The 23,492-nt window shown below is 43.4% G+C and overlaps 1 protein-coding gene across 4 annotated transcripts in view; it reads right to left on the reverse strand.

The window, feature by feature from the left end:
* The window catches only part of LOC140726362 (uncharacterized), a 156,283-nt gene that overhangs the window by 129,750 nt on the left and 3,041 nt on the right, over window positions 1-23,492 (reverse strand). For all 4 annotated transcript variants that reach the window (XR_012098618.1, XM_073042639.1, XM_073042637.1 and 1 more), the window contains exons 2-4: window positions 11,903-12,069; window positions 7,087-7,234; window positions 343-1,080 (exon numbers count right to left, since the gene is read on the reverse strand). Coding sequence is in view for 3 of the 4 variants with exons in the window: in XM_073042639.1 (XP_072898740.1) it covers window positions 343-1,080; window positions 7,087-7,234; window positions 11,903-12,069 (1,053 nt within the window). In the remaining variant the exon portion in view is untranslated. The remainder of the gene's footprint in view (window positions 1-342; window positions 1,081-7,086; window positions 7,235-11,902; window positions 12,070-23,492) is intronic.

Consider the following 23,492-nt stretch of genomic DNA (forward strand, 5'->3'; position numbering starts at 1 on the left):
GGTATACATGTATACAGTTAAATGATAATAAACTTGAACTTGTCCTTCTGAATTTTAACTCTAAAATTCTGCCGGAGGTTAAATTGTTGCATCCTCTGTTCCTTCTCCTACCTTCCTTCACATTCTTAGTGAACAAATGGTAGGATTATTCTAAACAACAGGAGGACCATAGCTATCATTAGCAATCTCCAAAGATCAGACATAGAAAGAAACATAAAAATAAGTCCACTTTTCAGAGTCAAGACTTTTTTTAAAGTTAACAGAATTTCATGTGAAACATTGCAAACAGGAAACAGAAACCACATGTGAAGACTTTTCACAATTTGCAGCAACGGTACTTACAATTGAGGTTTTATTCACTGTACTCTCGTCCTGCGCTAAATTCCCCAGCTTTTCTTCACAGTCCAGCACATTCAGGTAGTTCTTTTGCTCTTGTACTTCTTTCAGATCTTTTCTGAGTTTCTTGTTCTCTTCTTCCAGGTCCTCGATTTGCTCTTGCAGGCTGCTCTCTGATAACTTCAGTTCGTGGATCCGTGAGCGGAAGTCTTCTAGTTTATGTGTCAGGAAGCTCTCGTTTTCCTCAGCTTGTTGAAGTCTTTCTTGGAATTGCTCCCTTTCCTGGTTATTTGCTGCTTCTTTTTCTAAAAGACTCTTTAAGTCATTCTGAAGGACCAGAATCTGCTCTTTAATGTGATCCTCTCCACTCAATAGGCAGCTTTCCATGTTGGTGAGATCCACATCGTGCTCTGAACCATCTCTATTCCTCCTCATGTGTGCTTTCTCCAGCTTAGTGAACTTTGCAGTGACTTGGTGTAGCTCACTTTTTAGGACTATACTGGTGGCATTTAAATCAATTTTCTCTCTCTCCAGTTTGAAGAGTTGGTTCTGCAAGGACAGCTCGCGCTCTCTCAGCTTCATAGTCAGCTGTTGCTGCCTTTGTTTGTAGTGTTCAAAGTATTCAGACTGCTTATTCATTTCATCCACCTTCATCCTCAATTGGTTTTGTAAGCGGCAGAGTTTACCTTTCAGTATCCCTTCATTACCTTTCAGCATCTCTTCAGTACTCTCTTTATCTGTAAGCTTTTAAAAAGAAATGATTTATGATTATTGTTCAAACACAACACCAATCCATTGTGGTAAACACCATATTTAGCCATAATATTAGTACAAGTAAAACAAGGCTGGTTGCAAAATTTGTCCTCACAGTTACTGTCAGAACAAAATGTGAAACACAAAATTAGAATCACTCAAATATTGCTGTTTTTTCCTGATATTCAGAAATTGTTTGTGATAATTTGATGCTCATCAGAGAATTTGGAAGACGAATGTACTTCAACTGCTAGGATACATAGACCATATGTTTAGAGATTAGAAGGGAGAACAGGCTCTTGTTAATGGCTCATATTACCTCAATTCCATCTATCAGATCTGCTTTTCTTTAATCCAATTTGCCATCATATGGCAGCGATATTTTTCATCCAAAGTTACTTATTCTGCACAAGATCTATGCAGTGGTCATTTCTACCAATATTTTTCTACAATCGTTCCCTGATTTTATTTGCTTTGTTGAGCAAGTTTAACTGTTTATGACACAGGAGGGATATTTAGCCCACTAGATCCATGCATACCACCAACGGAGCAGTCCTATCAGTCCAATTCTTCCTTTCCTTTTTATTTTTGCAACACTACAACTAATTTCTTTCTCTTTGATGCTGTTAGCACTTACCTACATTAATTTACAGTGGTGATTTAACCTGCCTTTGGGATGTGAGAGGAAACTGAAATAGTTGTGGGACCTAAGGTAGTCGCAAGGAGAAGTCGGGGTCAATGGAGCTGTAGGCAGCAGCCCTGGTTTAGTTACCATTTCTTTAAGATATGATGAAAAAATTCCAGTATGTAACTTTAATCAAATCTTTGAGACCAAATAATAAACCATAAGAAAAGCTTCATCATAATTACAAGGTGTTATGATTATCTGCTTTTTACAGATATTTCATCTTTCTACCTATTATCTGAAGTCAAAAGAAAAATATAAATAAGAGCGATACTCTGTACAAGAATTGTTGTAAGCACCAGGAACAAAATCATTGAGCCAATTTACTGGCATGTTTATCTACTTCTAGATTCTACATGAGAGACAAAACCAGGAAAAGCAAACAAAAACGTAATGCTGAGAAGCAGACACATAAAAATAGAAAGAACAGCATGAAATTGGCAGATTGAGAAGCCTGGATGCTGGCCTGCCTAATATTCAAATATCAGCCACATAATTTGAAACTGGTAGATGCTAAACATTAATATTCAAACAAGGTAAACCTTCATGATTGCTTGTGTTAAAGAATCTCCTCTTTTAGCTAACCATTATTTGAACTATGTGGACTTCCAATTATTGATGGAGTCAAACTAATACCGTGGACGTGCTAAAATATTTAGTTCTCCAATTGGAAGCAGTGGCAAAGGTGGTGGGTGGGATGGGGAAGCAGCAATTAGGGTTTATATATCCTGTTATTATCAGCACTGGAAAGGTATAATCAAGGGTGTTTCTGCAAAATCCTCCAACTTCACGGCAAGTGGATCTAGGTCAGTCAAGCTGGAGGCAGCAACCCTGATTTGGTTGCTATTTCTTGTCCTCTCCCTGGCCAACATCCCGAGCACTGAGACCGTCATTACACATGGAAAGAAATTACCAGGTGGATAGAGGAAATGATTCATGGGCATGCTTAAAGTCATCATGAAGGAATGCATTATCCTCCCTGACTCCTGGGAATCTCTAACACATGGCCAGAAGGAGCAGTGTTTGGGGTGGCATTGAGATTAAAACAGAGTCCATGCATTGACAGCCACAAAGCAGCGGAAGGAACAGACCTCATCACAAACTGCTCACAACTCTCCCATCAGATCCCTTCTGCCCCTCGGTGGAAGAAATATGAAGATTCAATTCAGAACCAATAAAACTGCAGTGGAAGTCTAGGGAAAAGATTTTCAGAAAGAGGACCACAGCCTATCTTTTCTTACACATACTTAAAATTCCGCTGTAAATTACAGATATTTTACCAACCTTCTGGTCAACAGTACATTGGTGAAACAGATCAGCTGGTTGAGTAGCATCATAACAACAACCTTGCACTCAATGCTAGTAAGAGCAAGGAATAGATTGTGGACTTCGGGAAGGGGATGTTGAGGGAACACACAGCAGTCCTCACCGAGGGATTAACAGTGGAAAGTGTGAGTAGTTTCAAGTTCCTGGGTGCCAATATCTCTGTAGATCTATCCTGGGCCCAATATATTGATGCGATAACAAAGAAGCCATAATGGTGGCAATATTTCATTAGGAGCTTGAGGAGACTTGGTATGTCACCAAAGACCCATGCAAACATCCCAGATGTTTCGTGGAGAGCATTCTGACTGAGTTGTATCACTGTGGATGGTATGGAGGGCCCAGTGCACGGGGCTGGAAAAAGCTGCAGAAAGTTACAAAGTCAGCCAGCTCTATCACGGGTACTAGTTTCCCCAGCATTGAGGACATTTTCAAAAGGCAATGCCTCGATAAGGTGACATCGATCATTAAGGCCCACCATCACCCAAGACGTGGCCTCTTCTCATTGCTACCATCAAGGTGAGGTACAGGAGTCTAGCCTGAAGACACACACTCAATGTTTGAGGAACAACTTCTACCTCTACCCTACTGCCATCAGATTTCTGAATGAACAATGAACTGAGAAACACTACCTCACTATTTTTTGCTCTCTATTTTGCACTACACATTTAATTTATATACGTGTGTGTGTATGTATAAAGAATTACAAATGTATAAGTGTACTTGTTATAATATTATATATATATATATTTCTTATTGCAATTTATAGTTTTTTATTATGTATTACAATGTTCTCCTGCCAGAAAACAACATACTTCATGACATATGTCAGTGATATTAAACCTGATTCTAATTTTGGTACTTCCTTATGCTTAGCTGAAATAATTTTTAGTCTGTTTATTTTTTGATTGTAACTTTTATTTTAGCTTTTTATTCATTGGTCTTAAAAGGATTCATCAAATTCTTCTGGAATTCAGTAAATATTTCCCCTTATATTTTGTGAAGTTAGAAACAACAGCAGTAATAAAACCAGTCTTATGCTGTTATTATTGTTCAAATTTTTCTGACTGTAAATAAGACAAAACATTGGAGAAACTCCATTGCCCTGTCACGTGATGTCCTACATGTGGAGATACATTTAACAAGTATTGCCTTTATCTGTTTTCCCAGTCAGAAGCTTCTCATTAGATAACTGGAAATAAATATTTCTATTTTAAATGTTGGCTTTTCTCATACTACTTATGTGGATGATTCCATCCTGGGGAGCACAGCCCTTGCAGCTCACACAGAGCTGGCTTTGAGGTTTTAATAACATTAAGGTAATTTAAGATTATATATAAATAAATACAGGTGCATTCAGCTTGCCAGCTGCCCCAGATCCATGAAACACCAAACAAAGTTTAGGAATCCCTGGGACAACCTCAACAACCCACAATATCAATGCCAATTGGTTGGTGATGAGGGGAACATACTTTAGTGAGTGGAGTTTCATTGTAAAAAGATTAGGGAAATTGATTTACACTACTAGCCACTAATATTGTGAAAACTCAGCTTCTGGTTTATTAACACTACTAGGAATAGAGTAAGACCTCATTAGTCCAGTTCATCTGTCAGGGTGCAGGTTAAACTGAAATTGTTGAATAATTTATTGTTTAAGTAATCTGCGCATTAGAAGAATCATCCAGAAATATGAGGTCATAATAGCACCACACTGGAACAGAAATTTAAACTTGATTAATAAAGCAAGTCCAGAATTAAAAAAAGAATCAGTAATGATGGCTGGATTATCTTAACTGCAAACATCTGGTTCATTTACATCCCTTAAAGAAATTTCCAGGTCCAGTTTGTTTCTAACTCCATGCATACAGCACAGAACTGGGCACTTATCCACTGATTCCAAAGAAAATTAAGAATGAAAAATAAGGCAGTCTCTCATGATTTAAATAGATAAGACTTATAAAGAATTGTGCAACTCTGCTAGCCAAGAGTTATATCATGGAAACAGCCCACAAGGTCTGTTCCAACAATCATACACTCATTTACACTAACACTTCATTCCCCCCATTTTATTCTCTCCACATTCCCTGACATTCACTTTAGATTCTGTCTCTCAATTGCCCATACTAGGGGCAATTTACAGTGACCAGTTAGTATACCCACTTCTTTGGGATGTGCAAGAAAACAAGATCACCTGAAGGAAACCTACATAGAACTTGCAAAGTCCACATAGAAGCACTGGAGGTCAAGATTAGATCGGGATCACTGGAATGATACATCTGTGATGCTGTAATGCAAGTAATGCACTTGTGCAATAAAATACTTACTTGCATTACAGCATTAGTGAAGTGGGCTAAAGGGCCTATTTCTGCACGACTCTTGGTTAGCTAGTCACTAATATCATTGTTGTTTAGGAAATTTGATGTGTGCAAATTGGCTGCAATATTTGCCAATGTGCCAAGTCACTGTTTCTGTCAAAAGAGTGGCACTCTCTTTCTTCAATTGGAAAGCATTCCTTCCTCTGAGTCAAATTGTTGTGGATACAAATCCTGGTCGGTAACTCAATGAGTGTTGCATTACTGAGCTTCCATTTCTAATGAGGTACTAAACCAGCTGAACTATCAGGCAGATGGAATAGATCCAAAGGCAAGCTCTATTGAAAATCAGAGCACTTCTTTGAGACACAAATGAGATAAAGAGACTGGCTTGATTTGATAAACGCACATAGAAACATTGAAAAATGCCATACAGTGAAATGCATCTTTTGCATCAACGATCAACAGTCTACGAGGATGTGCTGGAGGCAGCCCGCAAGTGTCACCACGCTTCTGATGCCAACATAGCATAGCCACAACATACTAACCCTAACCCATATGTCTTTAGAATGTGGAGGAAATGGGAGCATTTGGAGAAAACAGACACAGTCAATGGGAGAATGTACAAACTCCTTACAGAAAGCAGTGGGAGTTGAGCCCCAATGGGTGATCACTGGTGTTGTAAAGTATTGTGCTAACCACTAAGCTACCATGCTGCCAAACGCTGCAGATGCTGGAGTTTGGATCAACACACAAAACACTAGAGGAACTCAGTTGGTCAGGCATCATCTATGGAGGGAAATAGACAGTCAATGTTTCAGATTGAGGCCCTTCATCTGGAATGGATACTTTATCTAGCCAGTATTTTAAGGTGGAGGGAAGGATCAGAGCTCGCAGGTGATAGGTGGATCCAGGTGAGGGGAGTAAGGCAAATGGAGGAAGGGGGAGTAGGAATCATTCAGAGAACAGAAGGTGATAAGCAGAAGAGACAAAGAGCTAAAGATGATGGAATTTGATAGGAGGAAGTGGAGGATGGAATAAAGTGAGGGAGGTGGGAAGGGAATAGGTCTGAGATGAATGTGGGGAATGGGCAGATGGGGGGCAGCAAAGTGGTGTGGTGATTGGGGGCCAGGTTTAAGAGGAGAGAGAAAAGAGTAAAGGGAAAAGGGACAGAGGAGGCTGTTACTGGAAAGTTGGAGAGATCAGTGCTCATACCACCAGGTTGGAGACTGTTCCAGCAGAATATAAAGTGCTGTTCCTCTAATGCATGTTTAACCTCAACCTGATATTGTAAAAGTGGGAAACTGAACTGCACAGAGAAGATAAACCTTGTGTGTGCAGAGTTTGCTGAAATCAGTTAAGCAAATGCATTATGCCAGCCTTCAAACTAGAGGCAGGAAAATAATTTAAGAAGTTGCAATCAAGTGACAGCTTCTTTTTCCCTTCTATTAGCTGAAGACTTTCTTCTCTTCCTCAGTAGATAGCATGGACAGATTTTGGTGGTGGTGATGGGGTTATAATGTTCAGGGGATGAAACATGGTTCTACGCCTATTAACCCTCTCCGCAACCAAAACTGAAGAACCTTCATATGGTTCACAGGGTGAAGGTAGCTGCTGTAATGCAGAAACATCAGAGTAGCAAGAAAACTGAGACCCAAGATTTACAGCTAGCCTTACCACATTTCTGAGGTTCCTCTCTGAAAGCTGTAGACATCGGAGCTTTTCTATAAGCTGTGAATCATTGCTGGTCAATTGCTGTGACTTGGAAGTCAACTCGCTGATTTTATCCAGAAGCTTTTGCTTTGACGATTCCAGATCTTGAATTCTAAACAATCAAACAGTCATAACAAACTGCAATGAGTAAAAAAAAACACTAATCAATTCTTAAGTTAGATTCTTGTCGTAGTTGAGTTGGCAGTATCACTGATGGCATTCACTGTAGCCACTCCTAATTGCTGGACAATTAAACTAACTATTCTAACAAACTTGCCCTAAACCTACCCTCAAAAGCTTAATTCTCCCCTCATGTATTAATGTTAGATTTAACTTTATAAGGATTTAAGAGGTCATGAAATCAATCAAGAGGTCATGAAAACAGCACATTAAAGGCCATTATGTCAGTGCTTCACATCAAGCATCCACTCTCCATATACCTTTCCAATTCTATCAATCATCTACAGCGGCAACTTATTGCCACCAACTGACCTACCAACCTGCACGTCGTTGGGATATGTTACGCAAAGGAATGGAATACCCAATTAAAATTGACAGGCACAGGAAGAACGTGAATTCCACATAGATATTACCGGAGATCAGGATCAAACCTAAGACCGGAGTTGTGAGCTAGCAGGTCTTATAGCTGCATCATTATGGCTTTGCTTTGGCATTTTAATATACAAAATATAAACTCATGCAGAAGGTGGCTCTCAGCCCACTGCACCTGCACTGCCTTGCTGAAAAAGCCATCCAAAAATATTTATTTCTCCATTGGCCTGAACGTTTCAACCATTTTTGTGATATTCTAAATCTATTTATTAAATAAGATTATTCTTTTCGAAAATTCCCCACAGTTAACTATCAATATGATTATATTGATCCCAGGAATCTGACGCTTTTAGCTTCCACTACAGTCTGAACAAGGGAATTGCACTACAAGTCTCAAATGGGAGTGCTTATGTAATTGACCTGCTGTTCCCAACCAAAAGCAGAGAAGAACAGCTGAAACAAGAGAAAATCTGCAGATTCTGGAAATTCAAGCAACACACACAAAATGCTGGAGGAACTCAGCAAGCCAGGCAGCACCTATAGAAAAGAGTACAGACAATGTTTCAGGCCAAGACCCTTCAGCAGGACTGGAGAAGAAAAGATGAGGAGTAGAGTTAAAAAGTGGAGGGAGGGAGGGAGAAACACAACAAGATAGGTGAAACTGTGAGCTGGAGGGATGAAGTAAAGGTCTGGGAAGTTAATTGGTGGAAGAGATTACTGGGCTGGAGAAGGGGATATCTAATAGGAGAGGACAGAAGGCCACGGAGAAAGGGAGAGGAGCACCAGTGGGAGGTGATGGGCAGCCAAGGAGACAAGGAGAGAGAGGGAAAAGAACATGTGGAATGGTGAAGGGGAAGGGTGGCATTACTGGAAATTCGAGAAATCAATGTTCATGCCATCAGGTTGGAGGCTACCCAAAGTATAAGGTGTTGTTCCTCCAACCTGAGTGTGACCTCACTGCGACAGTAGAGGAAACCATGGATAGACATATCGGAATGGAAATGGGAAGTAGAATTAAAACAGGTGGCCACTGGGAGATCCCACTTTTTCTGGCAGACGGAGCACAGGTGCTCAGCAAAGCGGTCTCCCAATCTATGTCGGGTCTCACCGATATACAGGAGGCCACACCGGGAGCACTGGACACAGTATATGACCCCAACAGGCTCACAGGTGAAGGGTCATCTCACCTGGTAAGTCTGTTTGGGGCCCTGAATGGTAACAAGGGAGGTGGTGTAGGGACGGGTGTAGTACAAAGTACTTGCAAAGTTAAGTGTCAGGAGGGAGGTCAGTGGGGAGGGACGAACGGACAAAGGAGTCACATAGGGAGTAATTCATAAGAGCATAAGATGTAGGAGCAGAATTAGGCCATTCAGTCCATCGAGTCTGCTCTGCCATTCCATCATGGTTGATCCCGGATCCCACTCAACCCCAAACACCTGCCTTCTTGCCATATCTTTTGATGCCCTGACTCATCAGGAAATGATCAACTTCCACATTAAATACACCCATGGACTTGGCCTCCACCGCAATCCGTGGCAGAGCATTCCACAGATTTGCTACTCTCTGGCTAAAAAAATTTCCCTCCCTACCTCTGTTCTAAAGGGTCACCCCTCAGTTTTGAGGCTGTACCCTCCAGTTCTGGATACCCCCACCATAGGACACATCCTCTCCACATCCACCCTATCTAGTCCTTTCAACATTCGGTAGTTTCAATGAGATTACCCCTGCTTTCTTCTAAGTTCCAGTAAGTGCAGGCCCAAAGCTGTCAAACGCTCCTCGTATGTTAACCCCTTCATTCCCTTGTGAACTTCCTCTGAACTCTCTCCAATGACATCACATCCTTTCTGCGATATGGAACCCAAAACTGTTGACAATGCTCCATGCGGCCTGACTAGGGTCTTGTAAGGCTCAGTGTTATCTTCTTGCTTTTAGATTCTATTCACCTTGAAATAAATGCCAGCATTGCATTTGCCTTCTTTACCACAGACTCACCCTGTAAATTAACCTTCCAGGAATCTGGCATGAGGACTCCTAAGTCCTAAGGTCCTAAGGACTTCTGATGCTTGAAACTTCTCCCCATTTAGATAATAGTCTGCCCCATTGTTCCTTTTACCAAAATGCATTATCATACATTTCCCAACACTGTATTCCATCTGCCACTTTATTTCACACTTTCAATTTGTCTAAGTCCTGCTGCAATCACATTGCTTCCTCAGCATTACCTACCCCTCCACCTATCTTCGTACCACAACATTGCCACAGTCATCAATTCCATTATCTAAATCATTGACAAACAATGAAAAGTAGCAGTCCCAATATTGACCCCTGAGGAACACCACTAGTCACTGGCAGCCAAACAGAAAAGGCCCTCTTTATTCCCACTCACTGCTTCCCGCCTGTCAGCCATTCTGCTATCCATGCCGGTATCTTTCCTGTAATGCCGTGGGATTGTATCTTGTTAAGCAGCTTCATGTGTGGCATCTTATCAAACACTTTCTGAAAATACGTAAATGACATTCACTGCCTCAACTTTGTCCACCCTGCTTGTTACTTCCTCAAAGAACTCTTAATAGATTTGTCAGGCAAGATTTCCCTTGACAGAACCATGCTGATTTTGACTTATTTTATCATTAGTTTCCAAGTACCTTGAACCTCATCCTTAATAATAGACTCCAACACTTTTCCACTACTGAGGTTAGGCTAACTGGACTATAATTTCCTTTCTTTTGCCTTTTTCCCTTCTTAAAGAGTGGAGTGACATTTGCAGTCTTCCAGTCCTCTGGGACCATGCCAGAATCAAGTGATTCTTGAAAGATCATTAACAATGCATCTGTTATCTCTTCAGCAACTTCTCTCAGGACTCTGGAATGTAGTCTATCTGACCCAGCGGACTTATCCACCTTAAGATCTTTGAGTCTGCCTTACACTTTTTCCTTGACATGGAGGCTGGTGGGGTGGTAAGTGAGGACAAGAGAAACCCTTTCCCTGGTAGGGTGGTGGGAGGATGGGGTGAGAGCAGACATGCATGAAATGGAAAGGATGCAGTTGAGGACAGCCTTGGTGGTGGAGGAAGGGAGACCTCTTTCTTTGAAGAAGGAGGACATCTCTTTCTTTCTAGAATGAAAACCCTCATCCTGAGAGCAGATGCCATGGAGATAGCGGAATTGAGAGAAGGGGATGGTGTTTTCACAAGTAGGAGGGTGGGAAGAGATATAGTCCAGGTAGCTTTGAGAGTCCGTGGGTTTATATTAGATATCAGTAGATAGAGTCAGAGCGATCAAGAAAGGGGAGGAGGTGTCGGAAATGAACCAGGTAAATTAGAGGGTAGGGTGGATGTTGGAGGCAAAATCGATGAAGTTGGCAAGGTCTGCATGGGTGCAGGAAGCAGCACCAATGCAGTCTTAGATGTATCACAGCTACAGTGGGGCAGCCACCAGTGCAGGCTTGGAACATACTTCCACGTAGCCAGCAAAAAGGCAGACATAGCTGGGACCCATGTGAGTGCCCATGGCTACACCTTTAGTTTGAAGGAAATGGGAGAAGCCAAAGGAGAAATTATTAAGAGTGAGGACAAGTTCCACAAAACGAAGGAGAGTGGTGGTGGTGGAGGGGAACTGTTTGAGTCTGGTGTCCAATAAAAAACGGAGAGCTTTGAGGCCTTCCTGGTGGGGATGGAGGTGTATAGCAAATACACCTCCATAGTGAAAATAAAGTGATCGGGGCCAGGGAATCATTGAAAAGATCAAGAGCATGTGAAGTGTATGGATGTAGGTAGGAAGGGGCTAAACTAGGGGGTATAAAACAGAGTTGAGGTATGCAGATATGAGTTCAGTGGGGCAGGAAAAAGCTGAAACAATGGGTCTACCTAGACAAGTGTGTTTGTGGTTCTTGGGTAGGAGGTAGAAACAGGCAGTGTGGGGTTCAGGAAGTATGAGGTTGGTGGCAGTAGATGGGAGACCCCCAGAGCTAATGTTGGTGATGGTGTGAGAGACAATGGTCTGGTGCTCCTTAGTGGGGTCCTGTTTGAGGGGTAAGTAAGAGGAGGTGTCTGAGAGTTGTCGCTGGGTCTCAGCAAGGTAGAGGTCAGTCTGCCAGACTACTACAGCACCCCTTTATCTGAAACTTATTTGTAGCTATTTTCCCCCTCCTCACAGGCCCTTTATTGGTATTAGTCTGAAACAATCAGAAACAAGAGAAGCAGAATTAATGGCATGGCTCTTTTCTTTACCTTTCTTTTAAAGCAGCCTCCGTCTTTGCAAAGTTGCCAATGGTTTCTTTGAGTATTTTCTCTGACTGAATAAAGTCTTCCAGCCTCTGGTCAAAGTCATCAATTTCACGCTTCTTGGTCTCCCATTCACCTTGTTGTGTCACGTCCTTCTTTGCCTCCTCCAGCTCCTGCAATTGGCAAGAGGTACCAATGGTTATGTCTACGCTCAGTAGATTTCTGCCTTCCTCCCTGGGTGGGATAATATGGTAACTAAACTTTTCCAGCGTATTGACAGAAGGCTCCATTTGCAGTGTCACATTTTCTGCCTATGATATTATTGCAATCAACTAAATCCAGGAAAGATGTTTGGCCAAGGACTTTCCTGCCTCTGAACAACATGTTATTTTCATTCTGATTCACCCTTTACTGGTTTACTAGAGGTCACCTGCTGTTTAAATGGCATTTCCAACAAAGACATAAAAAGGCCCTTCCATTATTCATGATTTTATTTTTTCCACTGGGCAAACTGGCATGTGCAATTGATACAACGCTCTAACATTACAGCATCAGCAAACTCCAACAATCAGCTTTCACATTACGTTAACTCGAAGGCTTCTATCAGGTGTCAATATTATAAAAGCACAGACTTTATATTCAAATCTTAAAAAGGGAGTCACTGAAATAGTTTCTGAACTGCTCCTCTCACCCCAAAGGAAGATTTCAATTAAACCCTTTATTCTATAATGTTTCATATTATTGGTATCAGAATTTAGAAAGAAATGATATTTAGGAACCAACTTCTAACTACTTTAATTTACACTTAAGAGACTCACATGGATGACAGTGAAATGGAGCCCTATGCAGGAGGGAAACATTATACTGATCTTGGAGTAAGTTAAAATGTTGGCACAACATTGTGGGCCAAATGGTCTGTACTATGTTGTAGTGTTCTATGTTGTATTATTTTGTAAGCACAAAATATGGCTGTACTAGGGTGACCAAGAGAGTCTGAATGATACTGTAGAATTCACCTAACCCTAACCTACCGGGACAAAAAAGACACATACGTTTGGATGTTGTTCATAGACTTTAGTTCAGCATTCGACACAATCATCCCTCATAAACTGATTGGAAAGCTGAGCCTACTGGGCCTGAACACCTCCCTCTGCAACTGGATCCTAGACTTCCTGACTGGGAGACCTCAGTCAGTCCGGATCGGGAGCAGCATCTCCAACACCATCACACTGAGCACGGGGGCTCCCCAGGGCTGTGTGCTCAATCCACTGCTGTTCACTCTTCTGATCCATGACTGTGCTGCAACACACAGCTCGAACCATATCATCAAGTTCGCCGATGACAAGACCGTGGTGGGTCTCATTAGCAAGAATGGCGAATCAGCTTACAGAGAGGAGGTGCAGCAGCTAATGGACTGGTGCAGAGCCTAACATCCTGTCTCTTAATGTGAACAAAACAAAAGAGATGGTTGTTGACTTCAGGAGGGCACGGAGCGACCACTCCCCACTGAAAATCGACTGCTCCTCGGTAGAGATCGTAAACAGCACCAAATTTCTTGGTGTTCACCAGACAGAGAATATCACCTGGTCCCTCAAAACCATCTCCATAGCAAAGAAAGCCCAGCAGCATCTCTACTTTTTGCAAAGGCTGAGGGAAGTCCATCTCCCACCCCCCCCCCCCCCCCCCCATCCTCATCACATTCTACAGGGGTTGTATTGAGAGCATCCTGAGCAGCTGCATCACTGCCTGGTTCGTAAATTGCACCATTTTGGATCGCAAGACCCTGCAGCGGATAGTGAGGTCAGCTGAGAAGATCATCGGGGTCTCTCTTCCCACCATCATGGACATTTACACTACACACTGCATCCGCAAAGGAAACAGCATTATGAAGGACCCCATACACCCCTCATACAATCTCTTCTCCCTCCGGCTGTCTGGGAAAAGTCTCCGAAGCATTCGGGCTCTTACGACCAGACTATGTAACAGTTTCTTCCCCCAAGCTATCAGACTCCTCAATACCCGAAGCCTGGACTGACACCTTGCCCTACTGTCCTGTTTATTATATATTGTAATGCCTGCACTGTTTTTGTGCACTTTATGCAGTCCAGTGTAGGTCTGTAGTCTACTGTAGCTTTCTCTGTGTTGTTGTTTTTTTAAATACGTAGTTCAGTCTAGTTTTTTGTACTGTGTCATGTAACACCATGGTCCTGCAAAACGTTGTCTCATTTTTACTATGCACTGTACCAGCAGTTATGGTCGAAATGACAATAAAAGTTGACTTGACTTGAGAATTACAGAATATGAAAACAAACCCTTCAGCCTTACTCATCCATGCATAACAAGATGTCTAGTCCGATTTGCCTACATCTAGCTAAACCTTTTTCTATCCATGTTCCTGACCAACTGTCTTTTAAACTTTATAATTGTACCCACCTCTACAGCTTCCTCCGGCAGCTTGCTTCATGTAGAAGTTGTCCCTCAGGTCACTGAATGGTTGGCGCAGTGAGAGAACAGCTCTACTGGTTGTGCCACTGCACCTCATGGAGACTAACCAATAAGGACTAAGTGTCCGTAGGATATACTCACCTTTCTAATGTTATTTGCAGTTTCAGTCCTTTCTTCCTGCGCCAGGTTGCTGAAGTAAATGTCAGAGCTGTTGCAGTCCATGTGTGGGGTAGATCGAAAATGGTTCCAGGTATGAAAGGCTTTTATACATGAGCAACTTCTGGTCTTTCTGGGTCTGTACTCAGTGGAGTTCAGAAGGATGAGGGAGGATCTCATTCAAACTTACCAAATACTGAAAGGCTTGGATGGAGTGGACATGGAGAAGATGTTTCAATTAGTAAGAGAGTCGAGGATTCAGGAACACAGCTCAGAATAAAGGGACATCCATTTAAAACTGAGATGAGGAGGAACTTCTTTAGTCAGTGGGTGATGAATCTGTGGAATTCATTGCCACAGAGAGCTGTGGATAACAAGTCATTGGGTCCATCTAAGGTAGAGATTGATAAGGGGTTTGAGCACTACAAGGAAAAGGCAGGAGAATGGGGTTAATAAAAATTCAGCCATAATCAAATGACAGGAAAGCAGGATAGCCTGAGTGGCCTAGTTCAGCTCCTAGATGTTATGGTCTTCTATCCCTGAACTTCATTGCCTCAGCCAGTAAATGGATCGTCAGGGCCTATGTCATAAATCTTCAGTCCATATTAATTACAAGGCTACTTTCCTCTAAGATATTTGGAACGAGCTGGCCAGGTCCCCAATGTCTGAACAGATTGTAGGCATCCCTGGCTCATTTTTGCCACCTTACAGGTTCTGTCACAAATTCCTAAATGTCAGAATCATGAGAGTTTCTCCTCTACCAAGCCTTTGTAATCATCAGGTCAGTGAACACTGGCAAAGTGTATCATGCAGGTCAGTGGCATCCTAGTGCACCGTGAGGGTCAGTGGCATCCTAGTGCATCGTGAGGGTCAGTGGCATCCTAGTACACCGTGAGGGTCAGTGGCATCCTAGTGCACCGTGAGGGTCAGTGGCATCCTAGTGCATCGTGAGGGTCAGTGGCATCCTAGTGCGTCATGAGGTTCAGTGGCATCCTAGTGCACCGTGAGGGTCAGTGGCATCCTAGTGCATCGTACAGGTCAGTGGCATCCTAGTGCACCGTGAGGGTCAGCGGCATCCTAGTGCATCGTGAGGGTCAGTGGCATCCTAGTGCGTCATGAGGTTCAGTGGCATCCTAGTGCACCGTGAGGGTCAGTGGCATCCTAGTGCATCATGCAGGTCAGTGGCATCCTAGTGCACCGTGAGGGTCAGTGGCATCCTAGTGCGTCATGAGGTTCAGTGGCATCCTAGTGCACCATGAGGGTCAGTGGCATCCTAGTGCATCATGAGGTTCAGTGGCATCCTAGTGCACCGTGAGGGTCAGTGGCATCCTAGTGCGTCATGAGGTTCAGTGGCATCCTAGTGCACCGTGAGGGTCAGTGGCATCCTAGTGCATCGTACAGGTCAGCGGCATCCTAGTGCACCGTGAGGGTCAGCGGCATCCTAGTGCGTCATGAGGTTCAGTGGCATCCTAGTGCACCGTGAGGGTCAGTGGCATCCTAGTGCACCGTGCAGGTCAGTGGCATCCTAGTGCACCGTGAGGGTCAGTGGCATCCTAGTGCACCGTGCAGGTCAGTGGCATCCTAGTGCATCATGAGGGTCAGTGGCATCCTAGTGCATCGTGCAGTTCAGTGGCATCCTAGTGCATCGTGAGGGTCAGTGGCATCCTAGTGCATCGTGCAGTTCAGTGGCATCCTAGTGCACCGTGAGGGTCAGTGGCATCCTAGTGCACCATGAGGGTCAGTGGCATCCTAGTGCACCGTGAGGGTCAGTGGCATCCTAGTGCACCATGCAGGTCAGTGGCATCCTAGTGCACCGTGAGGGTCAGTGGCATCCTAGTGCACCATAAGGGTCGGTGGCATCCTAGTGCACCATAAGGGTCGGTGGCATCCTAGTGCATCATGAGGGTCGGTGGCATCCTAGTGCACCATGCAGGTCAGTGGCATCCTAGTGCACCATGAGGGTCAGTGGCATCCTAGTGCACCGTGAGGGTCAGTGGCATCCTAGTGCATCATGTGGGTCAGTGGCATCCTAGTGCACCGTAAGGGTCAGTGGCATCCTAGTACACCGTGAGGGTCAGTGGCATCCTAGTGCACCGTGAGGGTCAGTGGCATCCTAGTGCACCGTGCAGGCCAGTGGCATCCTAGTGCACCGTGAGGGTCAGTGGCATCCTAGTGCATCGTGAGGGTCAGTGGCATCCTAGTGCATCATGAGGATCAGTGGCATCCTAGTGCATCATGAGGATCATGGCATCCTAGTACACTGTGAGGGTCAGTGGCATCCTAGTGCACCGTGCGGGTCAGTGGCATCCTAGTGCACCGTGAGGGTCAGTGGCATCCTAGTGCACCGTGAGGGTCAGTGGCATCCTAGTGCATCGGGAGGGTCAGTGGCATCCTAGTGCACTGTGAGGGTCAGTGGCAGCCTAGTGCACCGTGAGGGTCAGTGGCATCCTAGTGCATCGGGAGGGTCAGTGGCATCCTAGTGCACCGTGCAGGTCAGTGGCATCCTAGTGCACCGTGAGGGTCAGTGGCATCCTAGTGCATCGGGAGGGTCAGTGGCATCCTAGTGCATCATGAGGGTCAGTGGCACCCTAGTGCACCGTGAGGGTCAGTGGCATCCTAGTGCACCGTGCAGGTCAGTGGCATCCTAGTGCATCGTGAGGGTCAGTGGCATCCTAGTGCACCGTGAGGGTCAGTGGCAGCCTAGTGCACCGTGAGGGTCAGTGGCATCCTAGTGCATCGTGCAGGCCCCAGAATCTGCCTGATTTCTTCAGGTATACAAAACCTTGACTCATTAAAGTTCTGGAAACCAGGATCAATGCCCAAATTATGTAATTATGAGATTAACAGTTCACCCCAACTGAGCAGGTAATCAAAGTCTCAGGAGATCAAAAGAAATAGAAGGAAAAGTACTAGGTCATTCAACCTTTGTGTCTGCTTTGTTACGCCTGTGCCCCCTCATTTTTGAGAATCGCAAGATCGCTATTAAGTCAGGTCAGGAGACCCAGGAAATGAGAGAGAGACGCAGAATCCACAGGGGGTTTGGAATGTCCTGGCCGCTCAACGATATAAAGCTAAGGGAAACGGTCATTGTCTCTTGGAGACGGAATTGTGTATTGAGCGCTGTGCTATTCATCGACGTCCTCAAGGAATGAGCAAAGTGGGCTGGTTGAGGGATGGCATCCTCCCCAACCTGATTGACATCTGGGACCCCGTGAGTAAGGATAAAAGAAGGTCTGGGGAACAACCCCTTTAGACGCACCAGGAGAAATGCTAGAAATCCCGTGACAGCGTTTAATAGCGACAGCCGGTGGAAAGCCCACGTGCGTCCTTTTCCATTTGCCTCGGAATTGGTGGGACTGACCACGGAAGACGGCTTAGCTAAAAGGAAAAGGACACCGACGACATTTCGAAGGATCAACATCATAGAAAGGAAAAACGGGCAAGTTCTAAACTCCGCCTCTCTCTCCAACCAAAAGCTGCAGCTTGAATGAACTTGAGTGACTTTTATATTTCCATCGGACAATACATTATCCCCGAGACAACGATAGAGCTATTTCTTATTGATTATTATTATACCCGCGCTTTTAGATTTAGTATTGATGACGTATATTATCTGTATGTTTGCATTGATATTATTTTTGTGTATTTGTATCAATAAATACTGTTAAAAATAGTCCCATCAGACTTCAACGGACCTCTCTATCTTTGCTGGTAAGTGACCCAGTTACGGGGTACGTAACAGCTCTGTCATCCAATAAAATCTAGCTGATTTTTCTTACATCTTGGCAGCACTTTCTAGATTTCAAAAATTTAAACTTTGTAGTTTAATTTATCAAAACTATTTTTAAGCCATTAAACTATTATTAACTAATAATAACTATTATTTTGAGTGATCCAATTTTTTATTGTGGAAAAATAAAGGTATTAATACGTAACAATTGGGGTTCTCGTCTCGAGATTTGACACCAAATTGGGAGGCCAGTGAATTGCGCTTGTAAGTCCAAACTTGGATCTGGTTACGCGGGTAGCCAGACGGGAAACCAGCAAAGATGGACGTGGATGAATTTATAGAAAACCTGACTCTGGAGGCGCTAGAGGCGGCCACCAAATTGGACTTGATAAATATGCCGAAGGGGCTAAACCTCGCAGAGGTGAGGTTGTCAATGAAAAAGCTGGAGGTGCGAAGGGCCATAACTCAGTATTATATCGAGAAGAATGTGTTTGCAGCTGAGGTATTGGAAAATATCCCTGAAAAGGTACCAGCTAGTGGGACGGCTCAGTTAGAGTTGGAGAAATTAAGGTTGGAACATGAAATTAAATTAAAGCAGCTGGAAGCAGCTGAGAAGGAGAAAGAAAGGGCTGAAAGAGAGAGAAAGAAAGGGCCGACAAACAAAGGGAGCATGCGCTCCAGCTAAAGGAGTTAGAGGTGAAACGGGAGCATGAGCTCCAGCTAAAGGGGTTAGAGGTGAAAAAACAGCAGGACCGAGCTGAGAAGCAAAGAGAGCATGAAATTCAGTTAAAACAGCTGGAAGCAGCTAAAAAAGAGAGGGAGAGAGCTGAGAAAGAAAAGGAAAGAGCCAAGAAGGAGAGAGAGTATGAGGAGGCAGAGAAACAGAGGCAACATGACTTGGATATTGGGAAGTTAAGGCAAGAGCGAAGAGCTCAAGGGTCAGACCGAGAGGAGCGGTTTAATGTTAGTCGGGAGTTAAGGTTAGTACCTCCGTTCGAAGAGACAGATGTTGATAGTTATTTTTTGCTTTTTGAGAAGGTGGCAGTGAATCAGAAGTGGCCCAAAGAGCAGTGGGTGGCGCTGTTACAAAGTGTGTTAAAGGGGAAGGCACAACGAGCATATGTGGCGTTGTCCATGGAGGAGGGAGAAGCGGAGAATTATGCCCAAGTAAAGGAGGCCATTCTCCGGACTTACGAATTGGTACCTGAGGCGTATAGACAAAAGTTCAGAAATTTAAAGAAAGGTTGGAATCAGACGTATACCGAGTTTGCCTATGAGAAGGGTGTGCTCTTGGATCGTTGGTGTACAGCAGAAATAGTGGAAGAGGATTTTTGGCGTCTCAGGGAGTTAATTCTGATTGAGGAATTTAAAAGTTGTGTTTCGGAGGATATCCGGATGTATTTGAATGAGTAGCCGAATAAGTCCATCTCCAAATTTGCTAGGTTCGCAGATGAATATGCCCTAACCCACAAGACAAAGTTTTCTTGAATAAAAGTTCCCAGAGAGACCGTGGGAATGATAGAGAAAGCCCGCCGGCTGAGGCAGAGGTCCCGCCGGGAGCTAGTGGTAAGGTTGGGGAGGAGAGGCAAGACGGCCAGAGATTTCCAGGCTTGACCTGTTTTAATTGTGGAAAGGGGGGACATATTGCATCTAGGTGCTTTGCTCTGAGGAAGGAGACAGGAAAAGGGGACGCAGCAGTCCCTATCGGATGTGCCATGGTAATCAATAAATCGACAAGAGAGCCCCGAGTAGACAGGGTACAAGAAGGGTCTGAGATTTGTATGTCAAATGGAACCGTGTCTGTGAAGGAGGGAGACCCACCAGTTCCCATGCGAATCTGGAGAGACACGGGAGCTGAACTGTCATTGATTAACAGTAAGGTACTGGATTTTGGTCGCAAGACAGGAATGGTAGCTGTGAAAGGAATAGGAAAAGGGACAGAAATGGTGCCCTTGCATAGGATCATTATGAATTGTGAGCTGGTATCTGGACCAGTTGAAATGGGGGTGCGATCAGAATTCCCGAGAACTGACGCGGACGTCCTTCTGGGTAATGATTTAGCCAGTGGTAAGGTTTGGTCAGCAATGAAGCTGACGAGACCACCGGTGAGTGTTGAGGTCCCGCCCCTAGATTCCAAGATCTATCCCGCATGCGCGATCACTCGCAGCATGTCGAGAAAGGCAGCTGAGAACGAGACCAGTTTAAATCCGGCCAGTATCGATTTGGCCGAGACGTTTTTACCGACCCTGTACCACGAGGGTTTAGAGGGTGGTAAAACAAAGAGTAGTAAAGTGAAAGAGAGTAGGGGAGAGGAGGTAGACCTGCCTTTAGCGAGGAGAAAAGTTCTAGAGGCACGAAATAAAGATGAGAAACAGATAAAGCTGTTAAAAGGTGCAGGGTTGGACATGGATGATCTGTCTGGTTTGGCAGAACTGTTTGAAGAAGCTGAAAATTCTAAAGGTGTTCCCGATAATGAAATGAGGGCAGTTCTAGATGAAAAGGGTGCCCTTACCTTGAAGGAGTCTGCTGGGTTGGCAGATGAGGTTGTTTCAGCCCACGGGGTTGAGTTTACCGGGGGAAGGGAGTTGCCCAGAGAGTAGCTGGGAAGATCAGGGGAATTTAGAATTTGAAAAGGGTACGGGTATTGAAAGCCTGGAAGAGGCAAATGTCCCGTTTGAGTGTGTCCAAGATGTGGATGCACGTGGTACTGAACCTAGTAATGGAGCTCAGAAAAAGTCTGAGGTATTTGATTCAGTTGAAAAGGAATGCAGTCCTTGTGGGTCAGATGGACTTGGTTCAGTGAAGAAAGGGTTAACCTTGGTAATAGTGGGAAGTGAGAGTTCCCAGGTGTTTGTGCTCGAAGGTGTGGTAAAAGTCAGTGAGGAGATCAAAGGTGGTGGGGTGAATATTATTATTGAAGGAAAAGGGAACTGTGTAGTTCCCAAATTGAATGAAGAAAATTTAAAGGCTGGACTGATATCAGAAGCAGCAACCAGGCTACAGAGACAATGGCTTGATACCACAAGGCCTGTGAATCAATTACAGGTTGAGTTGGAAGGTAAAGGGGCCCCACACGCTATTGTTATTCCAGAGTGTGGGGTAAAAAGGCAGAATTTGAAATGCTGCTTAAACAAAGAGTTTAAACTGAAAACTAATAGCCTGAAGGGTCCTGAAGAGAAAACTAGCAACTTGCATAAAATTAAAGAATTCGGTGGAAATTCGGGAAATGGTCTAAGTCTGGAACACATTGTTGATAAAATAACTCCTATGAAAGGAACGGACGAAAGCCTATTTCGCCAGGGTGCACAAGCTCCCCACGTGGGAATTAACCGGAAAAGAGGCGAGGGTTAATGGGGACGCCATTTTTAAATAGCAGAAGCTGGTTTTAAGGGATTTCGACAAAGCATGTGAATAATAAAAGACAACCCCCATGGAAGCCTACCTGTTAAGTTTGAAAGTAACATAAAGATTAATATTTGCATGAACTTTTGTAGTATACCCGTAAGCTAAGCTCACAACTCTTTAGTTTTTGTTTGCTAAAGAAAAATAAGAACTAAAATATAGGTGGTTATTAAATTGGAGTCTGATGCTACAAGACTTTAGTAAGGTACAAGATGTGACAATATTAAAGGAAGTGACAATGTAATCAGTAACTATCTAGATACTGAATTGAATGTATAACTGTATTACTCTGTAGAGGAAAAAAAAAACTTTTGTATTGTGTTAGATTCTAAAATCCTGTAAGAGTCTGTATTACTTCGTTTTTTTCCGATGGTAAAAAACGCGTTGAAGAAAGGGGGTGTTACGCCTGTGCCCCCTCCTTTTTCAGAATCGCAAGATCGCTATTAAGTCAGGTCAGGAGACCCAGGAAATGAGAGAGAGACGCAGAATCCACAGGGGGTTTGGAATGTCCTGGCCCCTCAACGATACAAAGCTACGGGAAACGGCCATTGTCTCTTGGAGACGGAATTGTGTATTGAGCACTGCGCTATTCATCAATGTCCTCAAGGAATGAGCAATGTGGGCTGGTTGGGGGGATGGCATCATCCCAACCTGATTGACATCTGAGACCCCGTGAGTAAGGATAAAAGAGGGTCTGGGGAACAACCTCTTTCAGACGCACCAGGAGACATGCTAGAAATCCCGTGACAGTGTAATAGCGGCAGCCGGTGGAAAGCCCATGTGTGTCCTTTTCCATTTACCTCGGAATTGGTGGGACTGACCACGGAAGACAGCTTAGCTAAAAGGAAAAGGACACCGATGACATTTCGAAGGATCGACATCATAAAAAGGAAAACGGGCAAGTTCTAAACTCCGCCTCTCTCTCCAACCAAAAGCTGCAGCTTGAATAAACTTGAGTGACTTTTATATTTCCACCGGACAATACATTATCCCCGAGACAACGATAGAGCTATTTCTTATTGATTATTATTATACCCACACTTTTAGATTTAGTATTGACGACGTATATTATCTGTATGTTTGCATTGATATTATTTTTGTGTATTTTTATCAATAAATACTGTTAAAAATAGTCCCATCAGACTTCAACGGACCTCTCTATCTTTGCTGGTAAGTGACCCAGTTACGGGGTACGTAACAGCTCTGTCATCCAATAAAATCTAGCTGATTTTTCTTACATCTTGGCAGCACTTTCAATATTTCAAAAATTTAAACTTAGTAGTTTAATTTATCAAAACTATTTTAAGCCATTAAACTATTATTAACTAATAATAACTATTATTTTGAGTGATCCAATTTTTTTATTGTGGAAAAATAAAGGTATTAATTCTTTTTGGATCTATTTAAAGAAGATAGACTAATGTCTTTTGAACAATTAGTTGATAAATATTCTCTTTCATATTCACACTTCTTACAATATCTTCAAGTTAGACATTTCTTACAAAAATATTTAAGTAATTTTCCTTGCATATTAGAGGCCAACCTGTTAGATACCATTATGAGTATGAACCCTTTGATGAAGGGTTCCATTTGAAGAATTTATAATTTATTATTACAATGGTATAAGCGCCCTTTCTTTAAGATTAAACAAGATTGGGAAAAGGAACTTAATTTGACTTTTATAACAGAGGACTGGATGTGGATCTTGAGGTTAGTTAACTCTTCCTTGATTTGTGCTAGCCATTCATTGATTCAATTTAAAATTGTACATCGTTACTATTTGACGAAGGAGAGATTGTCTAAAATCTTTCCTAATGTTGATAGTTATTGTTATAGATGTAAAACTGAGACAGCTACACTGAC

This window comes from Hemitrygon akajei, chromosome 4 (genome assembly GCF_048418815.1).
Source record: "Hemitrygon akajei chromosome 4, sHemAka1.3, whole genome shotgun sequence".
NCBI classification, from domain to species: Eukaryota; Metazoa; Chordata; class Chondrichthyes; order Myliobatiformes; family Dasyatidae; genus Hemitrygon; species Hemitrygon akajei.